Raw genomic sequence first — 17,956 nt, 5'->3', positions numbered from 1 at the left:
CTTTCCCGGTAAGCGCACCTAATGGTGCTATGCAGATTATTAGAAATGGGGTAAATTAATATGTGAGAATTAGCCAGTAAGGGCTAGAGCTAATGGGCCAAGCAGTGTTTAAAAGAATACAGTTTGTGTGTTGTTATTTCGGGTAAAGCTAGCCAGGCAGCCATGAGCAGGGCTGTGGGAAGAGGCCCACAGCTCCCACTACACGTGGTTGTATGACTGGCTAACAATGCTGCACTCCAACAGCTGCAGGCTGACATCCGCTGTGGCTGCAGCAGCTTCTCCGTCTGTGAAGACTCTAGCTGGAGGGGCTGGGGAGGTGCTCAGCAGTTAAGAGCATGTGCTGCTCTTGCAGGAGACAGGGGTTCAGTTCCCAGCAACCACATTCCAATTTCAGGGATCTCGTGCCCCCCTGTGACCTCCATGGGCACTGGGCACATACTTGCTGCACATACGCACATGCAGGCATAGTAGTCATACACATAAAATAAAAATTAAAAATAAAGATTCCAGCTTTTCTTAGGAGTTCCTTTTTTCTATTATAGAGATTCAGAAAATTTTTCCAATTCTCTCTACACCAAAAATACTTGTCTTTCTTTATCAAACTTCTACTCACATTTTCTGACATCATCAAGAGGTGTTTACTTTGTTTGCTGTAGTTGTTAACTTCTGGCTGGCCTAGAACACACTACCTAGACCAAGCTGGCAGGTCCTTGTGTTGGAATCAAAAGGTGAGTACCACCACACCCAGTCCAAAAAAGGGTTTTTAAAAGTCAAAATTATTACGAGACAGAAAAGGAAGCTGGTAGCAGATATGAACAAAATGAGACTTAGCCATCCTGTTGTTCTGCCCCATAATAGCAAACCTTCTTGCATGGCAATTCAAAAGAGTCACTTTATTTTATAATATAGTTAATGCAAACTCACAAACTTAACTTCATTCATCAAAATCCATACATTTAATAGCATCTTACATCAGACTACTTAAACATTTACCTTAAACGTATTTTATTAAAATAACCAGTCTCTTATTTTTGGAGGAAGGCTTTCTGGCCTAAAATTTTCTAGACATAGCATCAAGTATAACTCCAATGTGCCCAGTTCAGATAACCAAGAAAAATACAAAATACAAAGCCAAAAGCAATGTTACTTACTTTTTGCATTTTTCACAACTGTACATATTGTCACCTGCAAACAGAGCAGATCTAGTCACTATCTAACTGCAGCAAACTCCTCTCAGTTCCCAGATGTGCCCAACGTGGACTTCACAGCACAGCGACAGTGAACTCGCTATGCTCATTTCCCTACCCTCCCTCTCCTCTCAGTCTGACACACTAACTCAGGAAACAGTCTCTGCTTTTATTCACTGAACAGAATTTATTGGTAGTCTGTGCTATGCCCAGACTGACATCTGTTGTATATGTGATATGTCCAAGCATGATGCTCAACACACAAGAAAAATGGAGGACCTTCAGAGAAGCTGAAGATGTAAAAACAACTCAAGACACATCTGACATCCCTTGTCTTCATAAGTTCTCCCTTCTCTGAACCACAAAACTTCAAAGTCTGTCATTTGTATTAGAGAAATGTATATAAATTCTCATCACCTCGGGAGGCAGAGGCAGGCGGATCTCTGTGAGTTCGAGACCAGCCTGGTCTACAAGAGCTAGTTCCAGGACAGGCTCCAAAACCACAGAGAAACCCTGTCTCGAAAAACCAAAAAAAATAAAATAAATAAATTCTCATCACATCTCCACTGCTGTGGAAGGTCTCCCATGCACATAGGAGCAAGTCCTGCTGAAGCTGCCCAAAACCTCAGCCTTAGCTTCCCTACAAAACCAGCCACAAACGTGATTACAGTTCTTACCTTTAAGTTCATCTCTGGCGAAGAAGGCAGCAAGACAATCTTGCAAGGTTACTACTGGACCCCAAAACCAGCTAGGGACACATGAGACAACAAACCTGAAACATCATTGAAGAAGAGAAAGGAAGTGTTCTGCTAGTACAGCAGAAGCAGCAGCCAACAATCAGTCAAGGCAAAGAAAGCAAATACACACCTCTTCACATACTCCATGAAGAAAGCTATCCAGCCCTGTGGCGCGTACGCTTCACCACACGAGCCTGCTTTGACTATGGTGGGGTGGCTGGAGGAGTGCAGCTTGGCCAGGTCTTCCTTGCCAGGAATCGGCAAGGACAGATCCTGAAAGGTCTCGAGGGTTACAGACACCTGCAAGTGTTTGGTTTTAATGGATGGAAAGAACCCAGCACAGTTATTTATAAGATTAGATTTCTTCCAAAGATGAAAACAAGTTATTATAATAAGCAAATATAAACAACAAGCATATTGCTTTTAGAATACTACAGACAGAAAAGAGCTTGGCTTGCTTTGTACCAGGTGCTGTTTCAAATGTAATCTTCATATAGGCCACTGGTATTTCTATCTATGGATCAGAGATATCACAGTGTTAAAAAGCACAGCAAATCCAGCCACCTGGCTACTGAAGACTGGCACGCAGATTCTTTGAGCGTGGGGGAGGGGACATTTATTATATGCTTTATGACCCATGAGGTTCTCAAACGCTGTCAAGTCATTCTCTCACCTCAGCCTCCCAAGTACAGAAACTGCAGGCTGAAAATAGTCTTAAATGTTGTTTAAAAGAGGGTGAAGAGAAAACCAGCCCTGCCATGGACCAGCATTAACAGCAGGGATGAACCATGGGAGATACACGGCTTCAGGCGACCATGGAGTGTAAATGCACACACTTAGATGACTACAATGCCTTTGGAGATAGGCTCTCACTACATGACAGTCACATGCAGTCCGTCCTTAGCTGCAGCACTACCCACACACCGCAAGTAAAAACACTTGGGTAATACACTGTCTATGTAAGATGGCCCTACTCAACGTCTACCATTTGACTTAACATTCCGACACAATAACGGAAAGCTTATTTCTCTTGCTTCTGAGACAGTATTTCATTCATCAACCATACACACCTAGCACTGAAGTGAGACGAAGAATTTCCAAAGAGTAGGTGTTAGTCAAACCCTCACGATAATTTTAATTTATGTTTCAGGCACGGACGTCTGTCAGTTATTTTTCTTGTGTTTGTGAATCTGGCATTATCTTTATTATTGAAGCACCTATGTCTTTACAAGCTGCCTACAAAACCAAATGTAAGACACACACTTATTGCCTTTCCTTGTGAACACAACCGTTTCCAGACACACCTAATTTCATCAGCCTTCAGAGAATAAGCACTGTTATCTACCTTGTTGCCAAGCAACTTCTCACCTTTCTATGCAACCAAAAGAGACCGAGAGCTAAGGTCCTTTCCCAAGGACTTGTCTCATCCCTCCCATCTATGATTGACACACACCAGACATGTATGCATGGTCTGCAATGGCAATTTAACTCTTTGACTTCTTCAGATCCTTAAAGCCATTTGGCAGGAACATGCTGTGTGCTACAGTCCCTCCTACTCACCCTGTCGCATGTCAGACACTGCACTGAACTGATGATGGTCCCATCAAATATGTCAGAAATGACACTTCTGTATTTCTTATGCTGCTTTTTTCTCTTTGGAGATGCAGATTGAGCTAGAATTAAAAGAACATAAAAAGAACCATTAGTTGCTTGAATATTTTTCTCTAAAATAGGTTTGCATTGTCTTGGATTTTGTTTTTTGAGACAGGATCTTACGTAGTATAGATTGGCCTCAAATTCCCTACGACACCACGACTGACCCTGAATCCTGGATCCCTGGCTTCCACTGCCTGACACAGGGTTAGAGAGTGCTGCCACGCCTGCTGCCACGCCCGCTGCCACGCCTAGCTTCCTCGAGAATCTCTTCCTTTCTAAGGGTTAGTTATGAATGTGTATACTATGTCAGGGTGTATGTACATGCGGGTGCCCATGGAAGCCAGAAGAGGACGCTGGATTCCCTGAGCTGGAGTCAGAAGCAGTTGACAGCTATCCGAATTAACTGTTGGGTCCTGAACCCTGTATACAATCTTTTAACAGTAGAAGTCACTCATCCTGCAAGATGCTCAGCAGGTAGAAATGCTTCCTGTATGGCCTCAGACCTCAGTTTGAGCCTCAAGACCCACATGACCTAAGGAGGAAATGAACAAGATGTCCTCTGACCTCTAAAGTATGCTGTGGTATGTGCATACACACACACGCACACAAACACACATAACGAAAAATTTTAATTACTATACTAAAGAAAAATTAAAAATGCCATCCAAGAGCATTACTTGAGGGCTGGAGAGATGGCTCACTGTGCTCTTCCAGAGGACCAGCACCTACATAAGGCATCTATTTGCAATTTTAGCACCAGGGGATCCTACATCTGCTTCCAGCTTCCATAAGTATCCAAACACATATAGCATGTATACACGGAAAAACACATATACATGAATAATAGTAAAAATACATTTTTTTAAAAAAATCACTACTTAGAGAAGCCAATCAAAAATCAAATAAGGCTTAAGCTGGCTTTAAAGTATTTATGATTCTTGGCCACATAAAATGTACATAGGGGAATATGAAAACAATCTGAAATTAGTTAATATTAAACAGCATAATAGTTTACTCATTTGTTCCATATGCAAAATAAGGAGTTAGCCCCCATCACTGGGATATCTATGCTCAAGTCAGAGGAAGGAGACGAAGATGGGAAAGCCAGGGTAAAAATGTAAGGATGAAACAGGAGGGCCTAGCCTGAACATCATCCCTTCACAACAGTCCCAACTGTACTTGCTTGTTTTGCATTGGGGCTCATATGAAAAAAGGATTCTGTTAGGTCAGTTATACACATTCTTCTGGACACAGGTTCTTTTTCAGCCTACAAATATATCTTTCTAATCTTATGCTCCCCTTTTTAAAAAATCTTAACAAGGTCCTTTGCCAAGACTTTTTTTAGTTCTTTCATAGATGGTGGTTTTTGTTTTGTATGTGGCGGCAGAGTAGATGCAGGTGAAGTATGGAGATCAGAAGACAACTCGGGGAAGTCAGTTCTTCCCTTTATTATGGGTTCTGCAGATCAAACTGTGGTTGCCATGCTTATACAGCGAGACTGTGATCCACTGGCCCACCTCGCTGGCCCGTGTTTTCATGTCTATAAGAATGTCTCTAAGACCTTCAACTATATTTTTCTGTTCGCTTGTTTGTTTGTTCAGGTTTTCGTTACGTAGCCCTGAGTGTTCTAGATTCCCCTATTTAGACCATGCTGTCCTCGGATTTGATTCCACGGAGATCAACCTTCCTCCTAGTGCTGGGACTAAAGGCATGCACTACCACATGGGGCCCTCTCTAAGTTTTATAGTTTAACACTTTATAATGCTAACATTCTGATATAAAGCAAATGGCAGTGCAGAATGGTACAAACACTTGGGAAGACGGGCAGTTTTGTATAGCACTGAGTATAGAATGAACATAAAACCCAGGAAATAAAATCCTCATACCTTATCTCTAACAAACAAAAACTTAAGGATCATATAAAAACTATACACAAATATCTACAGTGGTATTATTCATAATTGTCAAAAGCTGTAAACAATTCAAAAATCCTTTGATGAGGAATAAACAGAGGTTTGGGGTTACAATTGAAATGCGAGTTGGTAGGGAAAAAATATTCAGATATGAAATAATGCAGTCAATTCTTAAATACATTATGCTACATTTTTTAAGGCTATTTCCTAAGCCTACCTACTGTGTAGTATCATTTACAGGGCATTCTGGGAAAGGGGACAACAGGAGTGGCAGGCGTCAGGGGTCCATCGGCCTTGGGGGAGGACGATAACCTGATTCGAAATTGTAGGACAGAATGGGTTAAAAGGCACAGAAAAGGTGACTTAAGAGGGCTGGGAAGGCTCAGCAGTTACGTGCACTTGATGCTCTTACAGGGGACCCAGGCTTGGTTCCCAGCACTCAGATAATGGCTTGCAACGTCCATTACGGCTTCAGGTGAGCAGATGCCCTCCTCTCACCTCCGAGCCCAGGGACACACGTGGTGCACATACACACACGCAGGAAAAGACTTATGCACATACAATATTAAAACGCACTATTAAACTTTAAGAGAAAGATTTAATGCAGAGAACCACAGGTAAAAAATTCTAATGGTGGTTGTGTAATTCTATCAACTCTAAGAGATCACATATTTCATATTACTCTACCAACATTGGAATCAGCAGTTTAAACTGAGGAACTGGAGTGAGGGAATTCTGTTACCTTTTTTGTGTGGAGGTGTCAGTCCCGGCCACAGGTTGCCTGACTTAGGCGGGCTCGCTGATAAACGTGTATTAACGCTTTCGTTGGATGGAAGACTCTGTGATGTGGACAGGTCATTCAAATGGACGTCAGTGATATAGTCTGTAATATTTAAATTTTTATTATTACCTTCAATTAAAATTACAAATAAAACTATTAAGCAGTTTTATTCCATGTGGGCAATAATGCTAACTATAATGGAAAGACTCCTTAATTTGATATACTGAAGACAGTCTATGTTAACAAATGCCAAGTGAAATACTAACAAAGTGTTTGCTAAGCAAAGTAACAGTGATTTTCCCACCTAGGTATTCAATTAATGTCTAACACATTACTGCTATAGTCAATCAGCAACAAGTAGTGGTGATACAAAACCAAAGACAATCACACTCCCCAAATTTAGTAAAATTTCTAAAAATCTACCCACAAGTTACAAAAGGAATCATTTGTTTTCTTAACACAGGTCTCACTCATGTAGCTCGGGCTGGCTACTCTACAAAGTCAGAGATGAGGTCATATTCCACCTGACCCTTCACCTTTACCTCACAAAAGCTGGGACTAAAGGCATGTACTGCCATGTCTGCAACCTAAGTCTTTGTAAGACATTTCTTCAAATTTTGTGTGCCTGTGTCTCTGTGTGAATACATACATTTGAGTGTAGATGCCACTGGACGCCAGGAGAGCTGGAGATACAGACAATTGTGAGCCATCCAATGAGGGGGCTCTAAGTGCTGACCCATCTCGGTATCTCCACCCACCCACCCACCCACCCACGTTGTTTTTATTTATTTATTTTTTCACTGTGCTGGGAAAGTAACCCAAGACCTCAAAAAATGCTAAGCAAATGTTCCACCACTGACCCATGCTCCCTCAACCCAAGGATTGTTTAAGTGAGAGAAAAGACTATTGTCCCAAATAAACTCAGTAATGAAAAACAAACAAGAAACTTAGGCATTGGGAACTAGAGAAGTGACTCAGTAAATAAAAGTGCTTACTGCTCTTACAGAGGACAGAGGTTTGGTTCCCAGCACCTACATGGCAGCTCACAACTGCCTGTAACTTCAGTTCCAAGAGATCATATGCCCAGTTCTGGCCTCTGTGGGATCCTGCACACATGTGGTACACTTAGGATTTCAACAACTCTTGTGTGCAAACACATATACACATAAACAATCTTTTTTAAAAAGAAATTCAGGTATAAGTTAATCATATTTATTTTTACAGTAATGAAAATGAGACCTAACTCTCAGGACACTATCTCTTTGGAATTTAACTGTATGAGGCACCAAGCAAGGAGATCTCGCGGCTGCTACTCTGACAGTGTGTTGCTAGAGTCTTAGTGCCTAGCATATCTATCTCCCAACATAAGGAGCTGTGTTGAATGACTGTGCAAACAGAGAGGCAGAGGGAAAGCTGTCGATGAAGATATCAACCACGGGCTGGAGAGAGGCTCAGCAGTAAGAGCACTTGCTGCTCTTGCAGAGAATCCAGGTTCAGTTCCCAAAATCCAAATGGCAGTAACTTAAAACCATCCATCACTCCAGTCCCAGGGAATCTGACAACCTCTTCTGGCTTCACTGCACAGCAGGCATACATGTAGTGCACATGCATACATGTAGCCAAAACACTCATTCACAAAAAATATAAATTTAATAATAATAATTATAAAACACATCAACCATGACTAAAGAAGACAGCAAAATGTTAGTGGTGAAAGCCTTGTTCTGGACTTCCTAAAGAGAAGCAGAAAGGCTTCAGAGGGTAGTGAGCGTTTCTGTAGGGACAGACAGTGAGTATTTCAGGTCCTGTGCACACTACATGATCTTGGTCATGGTTTTCCCCCCAGGATCTAAAACATAAAATGGTCAGACCTACTTTAGTTCATTATCTAGTTACTGTGTTAAGAACAAACCCACACGCCAGCAATAAAGGAGCAGTCTGTCCCTGAATTATGCTTCCCTTTGGCTTTTGACAGGAAGTCTGGTTATCAGAACTGACATTCAGGCATTTACTGACTGAAGAACTTCTACCCACAGCGAGTCTGTAAAAAGTCTAAGCACTCCTGGGTTTCCCAGCTAGAAGGCACAAGGCAGTATTCCTACGCTAAGGAAACACTGTTCAAGAAAGACCTTCAGTGCACTCCGATACTTAGAACTGCTTACTAGTCCTCTCCAGCTGCTACAGAGATGAACTTTACTTCTTCACCACTGAGTCACATCATCTGATTTCCTAATCATCTAATTTTACAGAATTTAGATTAGCCAATGCCACATCAAGGTATAAAGAGATAAATATGGTATATAAAGCAACTTAACTACTTTCTTTCAGTTGGGTATTTGCCCTTTGTCAAAGGAACACTGTCCAATATCATGATATAATATATCCTAACAAAGTTCATGTACATATTGGCTATGTCTACAGTGATAACCATTGGAATGTAATAACATGCATGATTAGAAAATTTGGGTTGGACACTGGAGAGATGGCTCAGCAGTTAAGAGCAGTGGCTGCCCTTTCAGTGTCCTGAGTTCAATTCCCAGCAACCACATGGTGGCTCACAACCATCTGTAGTGGGATCTGATGCCCTTACCTGACAAGAAAGGAAAAGATAAATTGAGTTTTTCTTTTTGCCAGGATGGCAACAGAAATAAAAGAGATAATTCCAAGGGGACTAATTTTCTAGATTACTATGTAACCATATAAAGGAATTCTGATGAGCCCTTGCTTTTAAAAAAAAAATGAATTCCTAAGTAAATGATCCACAAAATTATCTTACTTTTAGTTTCATAATTTTATGATTTCAACACTTAAAATGGACAGCATTAAAGTTCAAGTCTATTAGCTAAAGATCCCCAAAGTAAGGCATGATAGCACTCCCCTTTAGTCTCAGCATTCAAGAGGCAGAGGTGGGTGGATGTATTTAAGGATAACCTGGACTACACAGTAAGTCCCAGGCCAGCCAGGGGTACACACTGAGACCCTGCCTAAAAATGAACGAGTTGTTTCAAAAGTGACAGGTAAGCACTCTCCCCTGCTCAGGAAATACTATCATCTCACAATCTGATTATTAACTTGTCACCTGAAGCTCTGCCATGTATCTGCACTTTGACAGTCTCCTGGCTGTTCAGGTCAACTGCGTCACATACAGTGTCTCTATCTTTATCCAGTTCTACTTCAGACTCTGCTTTATTGATCTTGTTGCACATCTTCTCTTTCTGCCAGTCCTTGGCCATCTCCAGGTCGTCGGCATCCTGGATGAGCATCGTGGTCTCATTGCTGTCCTCAGCGAAGCCTTTGGAGCCATTCTCATTCTCCGCTTTCTCACTGCTGCTGCAAGATTCGCAGGACTGAAAGTCCACATCCGACTGGCTCTTCTCCTCCTCCACTGCTTCCTCAGAAGCCAGTGTTTGAGGGTCTTCCTCTATTTCCATGACCTGCTCCTTCAACTCCTCATGAAGCAGATCCATCAAACAGCGAAGGAATTCCTGGGCATCCTGCAGATCAACAACAACCACATTATGAGTATAGAGCAAACGCTTGTGGAGCCTACGACAGGAACGACATGGGTAGAATTGTACATCCGTAGCCCTCGCTCAGCAGAGCTGCAACACGCTGCATTCCAAAAACAAGGCAAACAAAGCAGTGCTTTGGGAAGAAACTGGATGAAACAGAAAATAAGGATTTTCCTCAGCTGATAACTGGAATTCAGAAATACATCCTAAAATAAATATTATGTGGAAGTAGAAAGAGACAAGATCTCCTGAGTAAACTGGGAGCATGGGGACCTTGGGAGAGGGCTGAAGGGGAGGAGAGAAGCAGGGAGGGAAGCAGAGAAAAATGTAGAGCTCAATAAAAAAATCAATAAAAAAATTAATAAAAATAATAAATATTATGTAAGTTGGTTTAAGTTAGAGCTTTTCCCATCCATGGATTGTGTCTTAAAGAAAAATTCTTTATCAGGCAGTAGTGGATAATCCCAGTACTTGGGAGGCAGAGGCAGGTGGATCTCTGTGAGTTCAAGACTAGCCTGGTCTATAGAGTGAGTTCCAGGGCAGCCAGGGCTACACAGAGAAAACCTGTCTCAAAAAACTGGAAAAGAAAAAAGAAAAAAAATTCTTGATGAATCCTAAGAACGTGTTGATAATATAAATTCCTGAGCTGCGAGGATGGCTCAATCAAGCATGACCATTTGCTACACGTGCACCACACACACACACACACACACAAATAATGTTAAATAAAACAACTTCCTGGCCCACTACCCGCAGCACTAGATTATAATCTCCAGAGATTCGGAAATTTATATGGGAAAAGTTAGTAGAAAAAGAGTAATAGTTTGAGAAAAGAGGAATGTGTGAGGAGCAGCTATAAATTCTCAAGGTACTAAATAAACTACGATAACTGAAGCTGCCCTATGACAGCAGGAAAGGACACAGAGTTAGAAGGTGCAACACAGTGGTGAAACACATGCCTGGCATCCAACAGGCCCTGCAGCCATTCACTGGATCCACAGAAATGCAAAAACACACAGTCAGGTGTGGTGTGGCACCTCTGTAGCCCCAGCTCACGAGAAGAAGAGAAGAGGAAGAACCCAAGGTCATCTTCAGCTAAACAGAAAGGCCAAGACCAGCCAGGGCTATAGAAAACCCTGTCACCAAAGCCCCAATTCTACAGACACAAGGGAGCAATGCTCAGAAAGGTAAATGGGGAAATAACAAAGGAAGATGACATTTTCTACTTATTAAAGATTATTAAAGTGGAGGCTGGAGAGACGGCTCAGCAGTTAAGAGCACTTGTTCTTGCAGAGGACCCGGGTTCAGTTCCCAGCACCCACATGATGAGGCTCACAGGCCCCTGTAACTTCAATCTCAGGAGGTCTGGTGCCGTCTTCTGGCCTCTGTCGGCACCAGGCACACATAGTGAACATGCGTACATACACACAGGAACATTCATACAAATAAAATAAACCTTAAAAAGAGTAAGGCTCTTAAAGGAATAACTAACCTGCTGAGAATAGCCTCGGAAAGTTGGGTTCACAGTTTTAATTCCCTGGAACAGATTAGCAGGCACAACAGATCCCGGCCTTAAAAAGAAATAGTTTTAAATAGAGATTTTTATAGGTTTCTTTTCATTTTTTTTTATAATTTTATTACTCTCACAGTGCACAGTATTTTTTCAAAAACACAACTTCTAAACAGTGCTAAAAGAAAATTAACATAGTACATTCCCAGACTTTCTCAGCCCTCCAAACAGATCTGCACTCTTTCCATATTTATATATTGATTTTTAAAGATAATTATAGTAAGTACATACCTGCTCTTGTGCCACAATTCTGTCATTAGCTTGAGATAACTTTTACAAATTGCTGGCTTCTTATCTGTTCTAGCCAGTCCTCCACAATCAAGAAAGAACTGCGTCAAGGGTGGGCTAGTTTAAGAGAGAGGAAAATATTAGAGTGGAATCAAAGTTGAATTCTCATTCATTTCTAGTTGCCCAGTGAACCAACGGCACACGCCAGCCTCTGTCTGGCGGTCAGCCCTTTGCATCATTCATAAGCCGAACCACTCACGTGTGGAACCACCAAGTCAGAGGCCCAATTCCTCTACTAAAAGCCTTGCCTGTGCTGGTTAGAAGTCTCCACTGGGGTCGCCATCATAGATTCCTGGGAGTTTCCCCTGCAGTGGTTTCCACCTCATCCCCGAAATGCCCAATGCCAAGCATTTCTCTCAGTGCTCCTACTCCATCCTCCTTCTCCCCCACGTGATCCCTTCTGTTCCCACCCCCACCTGCCCCATCCACCCATGAACTCTATTTCCCCTTCCCCCGTGTCACTCAGCCTCTCTGGGTCTGTGATTGTAGCATGGTTACCCTTTACTCTATGGCCAATGTCCACTGACGAGTGAGCACACACCATGTTTGTCTTTCTCATGTGTTATTGTTAACTCTGACTGGGTTACCTCAGTCAGGATCATTTCTTCCAGTTCTATCCATTTGCCTGCAAATTTCATGTTATGTTTTCCAACAGCTGAGGCAATACTCCATTGTGTAAATGTGCCACATTTTCTTTATCCATTTCTCTGTTGAGGAATGCCTAGGTTGTCTGCAAGTTCTGGCTATTATAACTAAAGCCACAATGAACATGGTTGAGCAAGTGTCCTTGTGCTTGGCTGACGCATCTTTTGGCTATATGCCCAAGACTGGTATAGCTGGTCTTGAGGTAAATCGGTTCCCAATTTTCTGAGAAACTGCTATATTGATTTCCAAAGTGGCTGTACAAGATTGCACTCCCATCAGGAGTGTTCCCTTTGCTCCACATCCTCTCCAGCATGAGCTGTCATTTGTGTTTTTGATCTTAGCCATTCTGACAAGCATTAAGATGGAATTTCAGAATCATTTTGATTTGTATTTCCCTAATATCTAAGGATGTTGAACATTTTTTAAGTGTTTCTTAGCCATTTGAGATTCCTTTGCTGAGAATTCTGTTTAAATCTGTAACCCATTTTTAATTGGATTATTTGAGGTTTTTGATTATTTAGTTTCCTGAGTTCATTATATACTTTGGAAATCAGTCCTCTGTCTGGATGTGGGGTTGGTAAAAATCTTTTTCCATTTTGTAGGCTGCCATTTTATCCTTTTGATGGTTTCCTTTGCCTTACAGAAGCTTTTCAGTTTCAAGGGGTTTGATTTACTAATTGTTGATCTTAGTGCCTATAAGATTGGTGTTCTGTTCAGGAAGCTGTCTCCTTTGCCAATGTGTTCAGTCCCTCACTTTCTCTTCTGTCAGGTTCACTGTATCTGGTTTTATATTGAGGTCTCTGATCTACTTGGACTTGAGTTTTGTACAGGGTGGTAATTATCTATTTGCATTGTATTACATGCAGACATCCAGTTAGACCAGCACCATTTGCTGAAGATACTGTCTTTTATCCGTTGTATATTTCTGGCTTCTTTATTAAAAATCAGGTGTCCATAGGTATGTGGATTTACATCTGGGTCTTTGATTTAATTTCATGATCAACGTATGTCTTTATGCCAATATCATGTGTTTTTTTATTACTATAATTCTGCAGTACAGCTTGAAATCAGGGATGGTGATACCTCCAGAAGTTCTTTTATTGTACAGGACTGTTTTAGTTATCCTGAGCTTTTTGTTTTTCCATATAAAACTGAGTATTGTTCTTTTGAGGTCAAGATCTTTCTAGGTCACTCTAGCTGACCTGAAACTCACTAAGGAGACCTCTGCTTTCCAAATGCTGGGATAAAAATGCTTGAATCACAAAACCAATCTCTTTTTTGTTTTTGTTTCCGATTTTAGGCAAAGTCTTGCAATTGGGTGTCGCTGCACGAACCTGTAGTTCCAGCACTTAGGAGACAGGAGTGGGAGGAACACCATGAGTCCAAGCCTAGCCCGAGCTACACAGAGAGGCCCTATCTGAAGAAAATAAGGAAGGAAGGAGGCATGGAAACAGGCAGAGAAGGACTGAGATGCTGAGGAGCAAGAAGAGATGGTAAAAGAGAAAGAAATGGTGGGAGGGGAGGAGGGAGTCCTATGTGGCTGAGGCTGGTTTCATGCTCATGACCACTCTGCCTCAGTCTCCTCCTGTTCACACTAAGTGCAGACATGCACCATGTCAGCTGCCCTCATTCCTAAACAAATCAACCAATGTATTCTTCTACTATCCCTCTCATGCAACTTGTTTTTCTTAGTACTCTTTCGGTTCTCAGTTCTTCATGACTCTGATTCTTTGATTTTTCTTCTCTTTTAAATACACTCTTCTCTTGGATCATTTTGAATCCCTACCAATATACCAATGATGGCCAAATTCGTATAACATCAGCCTCCAGTCATCTTATCTCAACTGAATTTATATGCCCAAACTGACAGTTGTCGTGACATTTTAAAGTTAACATGCTCAAACTCTTACTTTCAAGTGAACCTGAATTTATTATTATTATTATTATTTTATTGTTACAATCTCTACATTCTTGTTACCATCAGCATTGTGCATATGAAAGAGAACGAGATAGGAAGAAAAAACCCAGAGTCAGCAGTTAAGAAGCCTTGCTGCTTTTCCAGAGGACCCAGTTCTAATTCCTAGCCGCAACATGGAACCTCACAACCACCTCTAGTTCCTGGGGGTCCAATGCCTTTCTCTGGACTCTGTGGGAACCAGGCATGAACATGGTGTACCGACATACAGTGTAGGTAAAATACTTGCACACATAAAATACAAAATTAAGCATAAAACAGTTCCTTCATCGTATGATTCTATTATTAATTCATATCTCCTCCTTTCCCTGTTTACTCTAATCATATCCTAGCAACCATCTCTTCTCCTAAAAACTGTCTTTCTCCAATGCATGCACTCCAAGATTGTGCAAGACACCATTATTCTCACCTAGACTACTGCAAATCTTGTTTTCCCAAATCAAACATTTTTCTATAATCGCCTGCAATCCACTATCTGCATGGCGACCAGTGCTATAAAACAGATTACTACCCAGCAGTAAAAGGACTTTGGTGGTCTCTTACCACACCAAAGACTTCAATTTTAATGTGGGCTGCACATAGAACTATGTAATCACTTCTCAATACTATGCGTGCCACACAGATTTTTTCCAGGTTCTCGGTACTAAGCTCTTTCCCAAAGCTGCTGCTTACAAACTCAGGCTGTGCTTCGACAATGCCAGTCATTGGTTCCGAATTCCACCCTGACTCAAGCCATCAATAATAATCACTCAGTCTATGCCACAGACAAGGAGAGAAAAATAATCGCTCTATTCACAAGATCCCACACAGAAATATCTAAAACACTTTAATAAGATTTCTAACCTAGCCAGGCGGTGGTGGCGCACACCTTTAATCCCAGCACTCGGGAGGCAGAGGCAGGCGGATCTCTGTGAGTTCAAGACCAGCCTGGTCTACAAGAGCTAGTTCCAGGACAGGCTCCAAAACCACAGAGAAAACCTGTCTCGAAAAAAACCAAAAAAAAAAAAAAAAAAAAGATTTCTAACCTAAAAATGATCTCAGTATTTGATAAGTGTAGGCTCCGTGTTTTCTGTACAAAAATACACTTGCCATAGACATCATCCAGTAGAGCAGCAGGCTTAAGACCCTAAGTTTAAAGCCAAGCTCTGCAAAAAGCAACACAAATACTTTGCTCAAGGACATAGTTCTGGAAGTCTTACCAGGATCATCTCCTTAGAAAACTACAGGCATAAACCGGGTAAGTTCATAGATGCCTGTAATGCCAGTACTTGAAAAGGATCAGGAACTCAAGGCTATCCTCATATAGTGCTCCAGGCCAACCTGCGCTAAAAGACACTCTCAAAAGAAAAGCAACATAACAAACTTAGTTGTACACACAGCAATCCCACTGGGGCTGCAGCTGTCTTCACCCAGGTTCTTGCCTCTCTGCGCTGGGAGTTAGTCACCAACTGCAGCAACAAGCTAAGAAATCTGTATCGGTCTCACTACTTACCAGTTAGAAAGAGCCTGGAGAGCTGCATTCATATAACAAGTATTTCCGATGTTTTTTAGACCTGTAAGACCTATGAAGAAAGAACAACTATAAGTCGCCATTCAAGAAGGTATTAATGACATAAATATCTGAGCTTTTATTGAGAATGACTTCAAAAGTTAAGCTACAAGCCAGGCGATGGAGGCACACGCCTTTAATCCCAGCACTCGGGAGGCAGAGGCAGGTGGATCTCTGTGAGTTCGAGACCAGCCTGGTCTACAGAGCTAGTTCCAGGACAGGCTCCAAAGCCACAGAGAAACCCTGTCTCGAAAAACCAAAAAAAAAGCCAAAAAAAAAAAAACAAAAGTTAAGCTACAGAAATGGGTTAAAATCTGCTTACTGGTAGAGCATGTGCCTACTGTGTACACATCCTGAACTCGATGCCTTGTGCACACAAACACACACATGCGCACACGTGCACAGACACACAGAGGGACGACAACAAAAAAGAACACTAACAAAACATGGAAATACAAGACAACAGTCTGAATAACTCAGAGGTCAGGCTTCTAAAAATCTTTCACTAAACAAAATTTTTGGTTTTTCGAGACAGGGTTTCTCTGTAGCGTTGGAGCCTGTCCTTGAACTAGCTCTTGTAGACCAGGCTGGCCTCGAACTCACGGAGATCTCTGCCTGCCTCTTCCAAGTGCTGGGATTAAACATGTGTGCAACTATACCTGGCTTAACAATATATTTTTTTAAAAAAAAAATTTGAGTTAAGATTACAATCTTCATTCCTCCCAAGGCCCAAGAGGAGGCTGACCTGATGATGCCAGCCCTCACAGCAGCTCCCTTCCAAGGCTGTATCTTTAGATCTTCTATGTGTGCTCTGTTTCCATCAGTTTATCTCATCATTAAAAGAAAAACCGTCAGTGTGGATGCTAACTCAGAGGCAAACCGTGTACTCAACATTGTGAGCCCCTGAGATCAAGTTCTAACACACACTGGAGCAACAGCAAATACTTCAAAGATAGAATTATAAGCCAACCATGGTGGTGCAAGCCTTTAATCCCAGCACTAGGGAGGCAGAGGCAAGTGGATCTCTGTGAGTTCAAGGTCACCCCAGTCTGCATAACAAGTTCCAGGACAGCCAGAGCTACATAACAGAAAGAACCTGTCTCAAAAAAAAAAAAAAAAAAAAAAGCAAAAGAACAACAACCATAAAAAGTAAAATTCTAGGACGAATGATGTAGCCAAGAACTAGCAGGAAAATCAAGGTTCATATTAAAGATTCTGAGCCTGAAAAATATGGAAAATACTAACAATCTAGGAGCTGAAATTCTAGGGCAAGAGGTCCACTGGAATCTCCTGATTCTTTTTCCAAATGAATGCTGCCCCCTTGAAAATTCTTTTCTTTTCTTTTCTTTCTTTTTTGGTGGGTGGAAGTAAAACTGAGTGGCTCAGGGCTGACCTCAGCCTCCTGAGAGTTCAGGTTCCATAGTCCGGCTTTCCTTAGGCAGCCTGCTAGGGCAATACCTTCACATCAGCCCAGCAATTACTGGCAGGTGAAAACTCAAAAATAGGTTGGGAACAAAAGGCTCACAAAAGGCAAGACTAGCAAAAGGTGGCGTCAGCTGTGACAAAGTGACACTGGACAAACGAAGCCTGCACGACCTGCGAACACAAGGTTGCAAGGCCACACTTCTCAGACCTCAGGGAATAGCCGTGCCACAGAGGAATGCTGACAGAGGAGCCTTACCTCTCGCCTTCAGCTCATCTTCTTCTTCTATTTCTATATCCAGGTCTTCAAATACAGCAACCAGAGGGGTTTTCAGTGTTGTATTGCTGGGTATTTTAAAATCCTTAATAACAAAAAGACATAACACATTTGAATAAATTCTTACAATATCAAAACACACTTTAATTTTAACTTATATAACATCTACACTGCAAAACTGTTAAAAGATATTAAAACAAACTGGTCAGCACGGTGGCACATGCCTGTTACCCCAGCACTCATGAAGCAGAGACAAAAGGATAAGGGGTGTAGACAGTCCTGGCTACTAGTAAGTTAGAAGCCATTCTGGGCTACATGAGACCCTACTCAAAAGCAACCATAACAGCAGGGTTGGAAAGATGGCTTCGTGCTAAGAGCAAGAGGACATAATTTGATCCCCAGCGCCTACATTGGGTTCTAAACTGTCTAGACTCTTGTTCTGGG

The 17,956-nt window shown here is 41.8% G+C and overlaps 2 protein-coding genes across 3 annotated transcripts in view; one reads left to right on the top strand and one right to left on the bottom strand.

Moving 5' to 3' along the window:
• LOC130889570 (atherin-like) overlaps positions 1 to 13,676 on the top strand; it is a 34,695-nt gene extending 21,019 nt beyond the window's left edge. Inside the window, exon 2 of the mRNA XM_057793397.1 lies at positions 13,590 to 13,676. Coding sequence (XP_057649380.1) covers positions 13,590 to 13,629 — 40 coding nt within the window. The 3' untranslated portion in view covers positions 13,630 to 13,676. The remainder of the gene's footprint in view (positions 1 to 13,589) is intronic.
• The window catches only part of Usp33 (ubiquitin specific peptidase 33), a 51,244-nt gene that overhangs the window by 17,504 nt on the left and 15,784 nt on the right, over positions 1 to 17,956 (bottom strand). Inside the window, exons 6-15 of one of the 2 annotated variants that reach the window (XM_057793392.1) lie at positions 17,495 to 17,597; positions 15,757 to 15,826; positions 11,588 to 11,701; positions 11,279 to 11,357; positions 9,354 to 9,768; positions 6,236 to 6,376; positions 3,485 to 3,597; positions 2,055 to 2,224; positions 1,865 to 1,959; positions 1,152 to 1,185 (exon numbers count right to left, since the gene is read on the bottom strand). In XM_057793392.1, the coding sequence (XP_057649375.1) occupies positions 1,152 to 1,185; positions 1,865 to 1,959; positions 2,055 to 2,224; positions 3,485 to 3,597; positions 6,236 to 6,376; positions 9,354 to 9,768; positions 11,279 to 11,357; positions 11,588 to 11,701; positions 15,757 to 15,826; positions 17,495 to 17,597 (1,334 nt within the window). The remainder of the gene's footprint in view (positions 1 to 1,151; positions 1,186 to 1,864; positions 1,960 to 2,054; positions 2,225 to 3,484; positions 3,598 to 6,235; positions 6,377 to 9,353; positions 9,769 to 11,278; positions 11,358 to 11,587; positions 11,702 to 15,756; positions 15,827 to 17,494; positions 17,598 to 17,956) is intronic. The other variant, XM_057793393.1, reaches the window with a different exon arrangement.

This window comes from Chionomys nivalis, chromosome 18 (assembly GCF_950005125.1).
Source record: "Chionomys nivalis chromosome 18, mChiNiv1.1, whole genome shotgun sequence".
In the NCBI taxonomy this organism is placed as follows: domain Eukaryota; kingdom Metazoa; phylum Chordata; class Mammalia; order Rodentia; family Cricetidae; genus Chionomys; species Chionomys nivalis.
The sequence above is the reverse complement of the archived record's forward strand: the minus strand, read 5'-3'. Positions and strand labels throughout refer to the sequence as shown.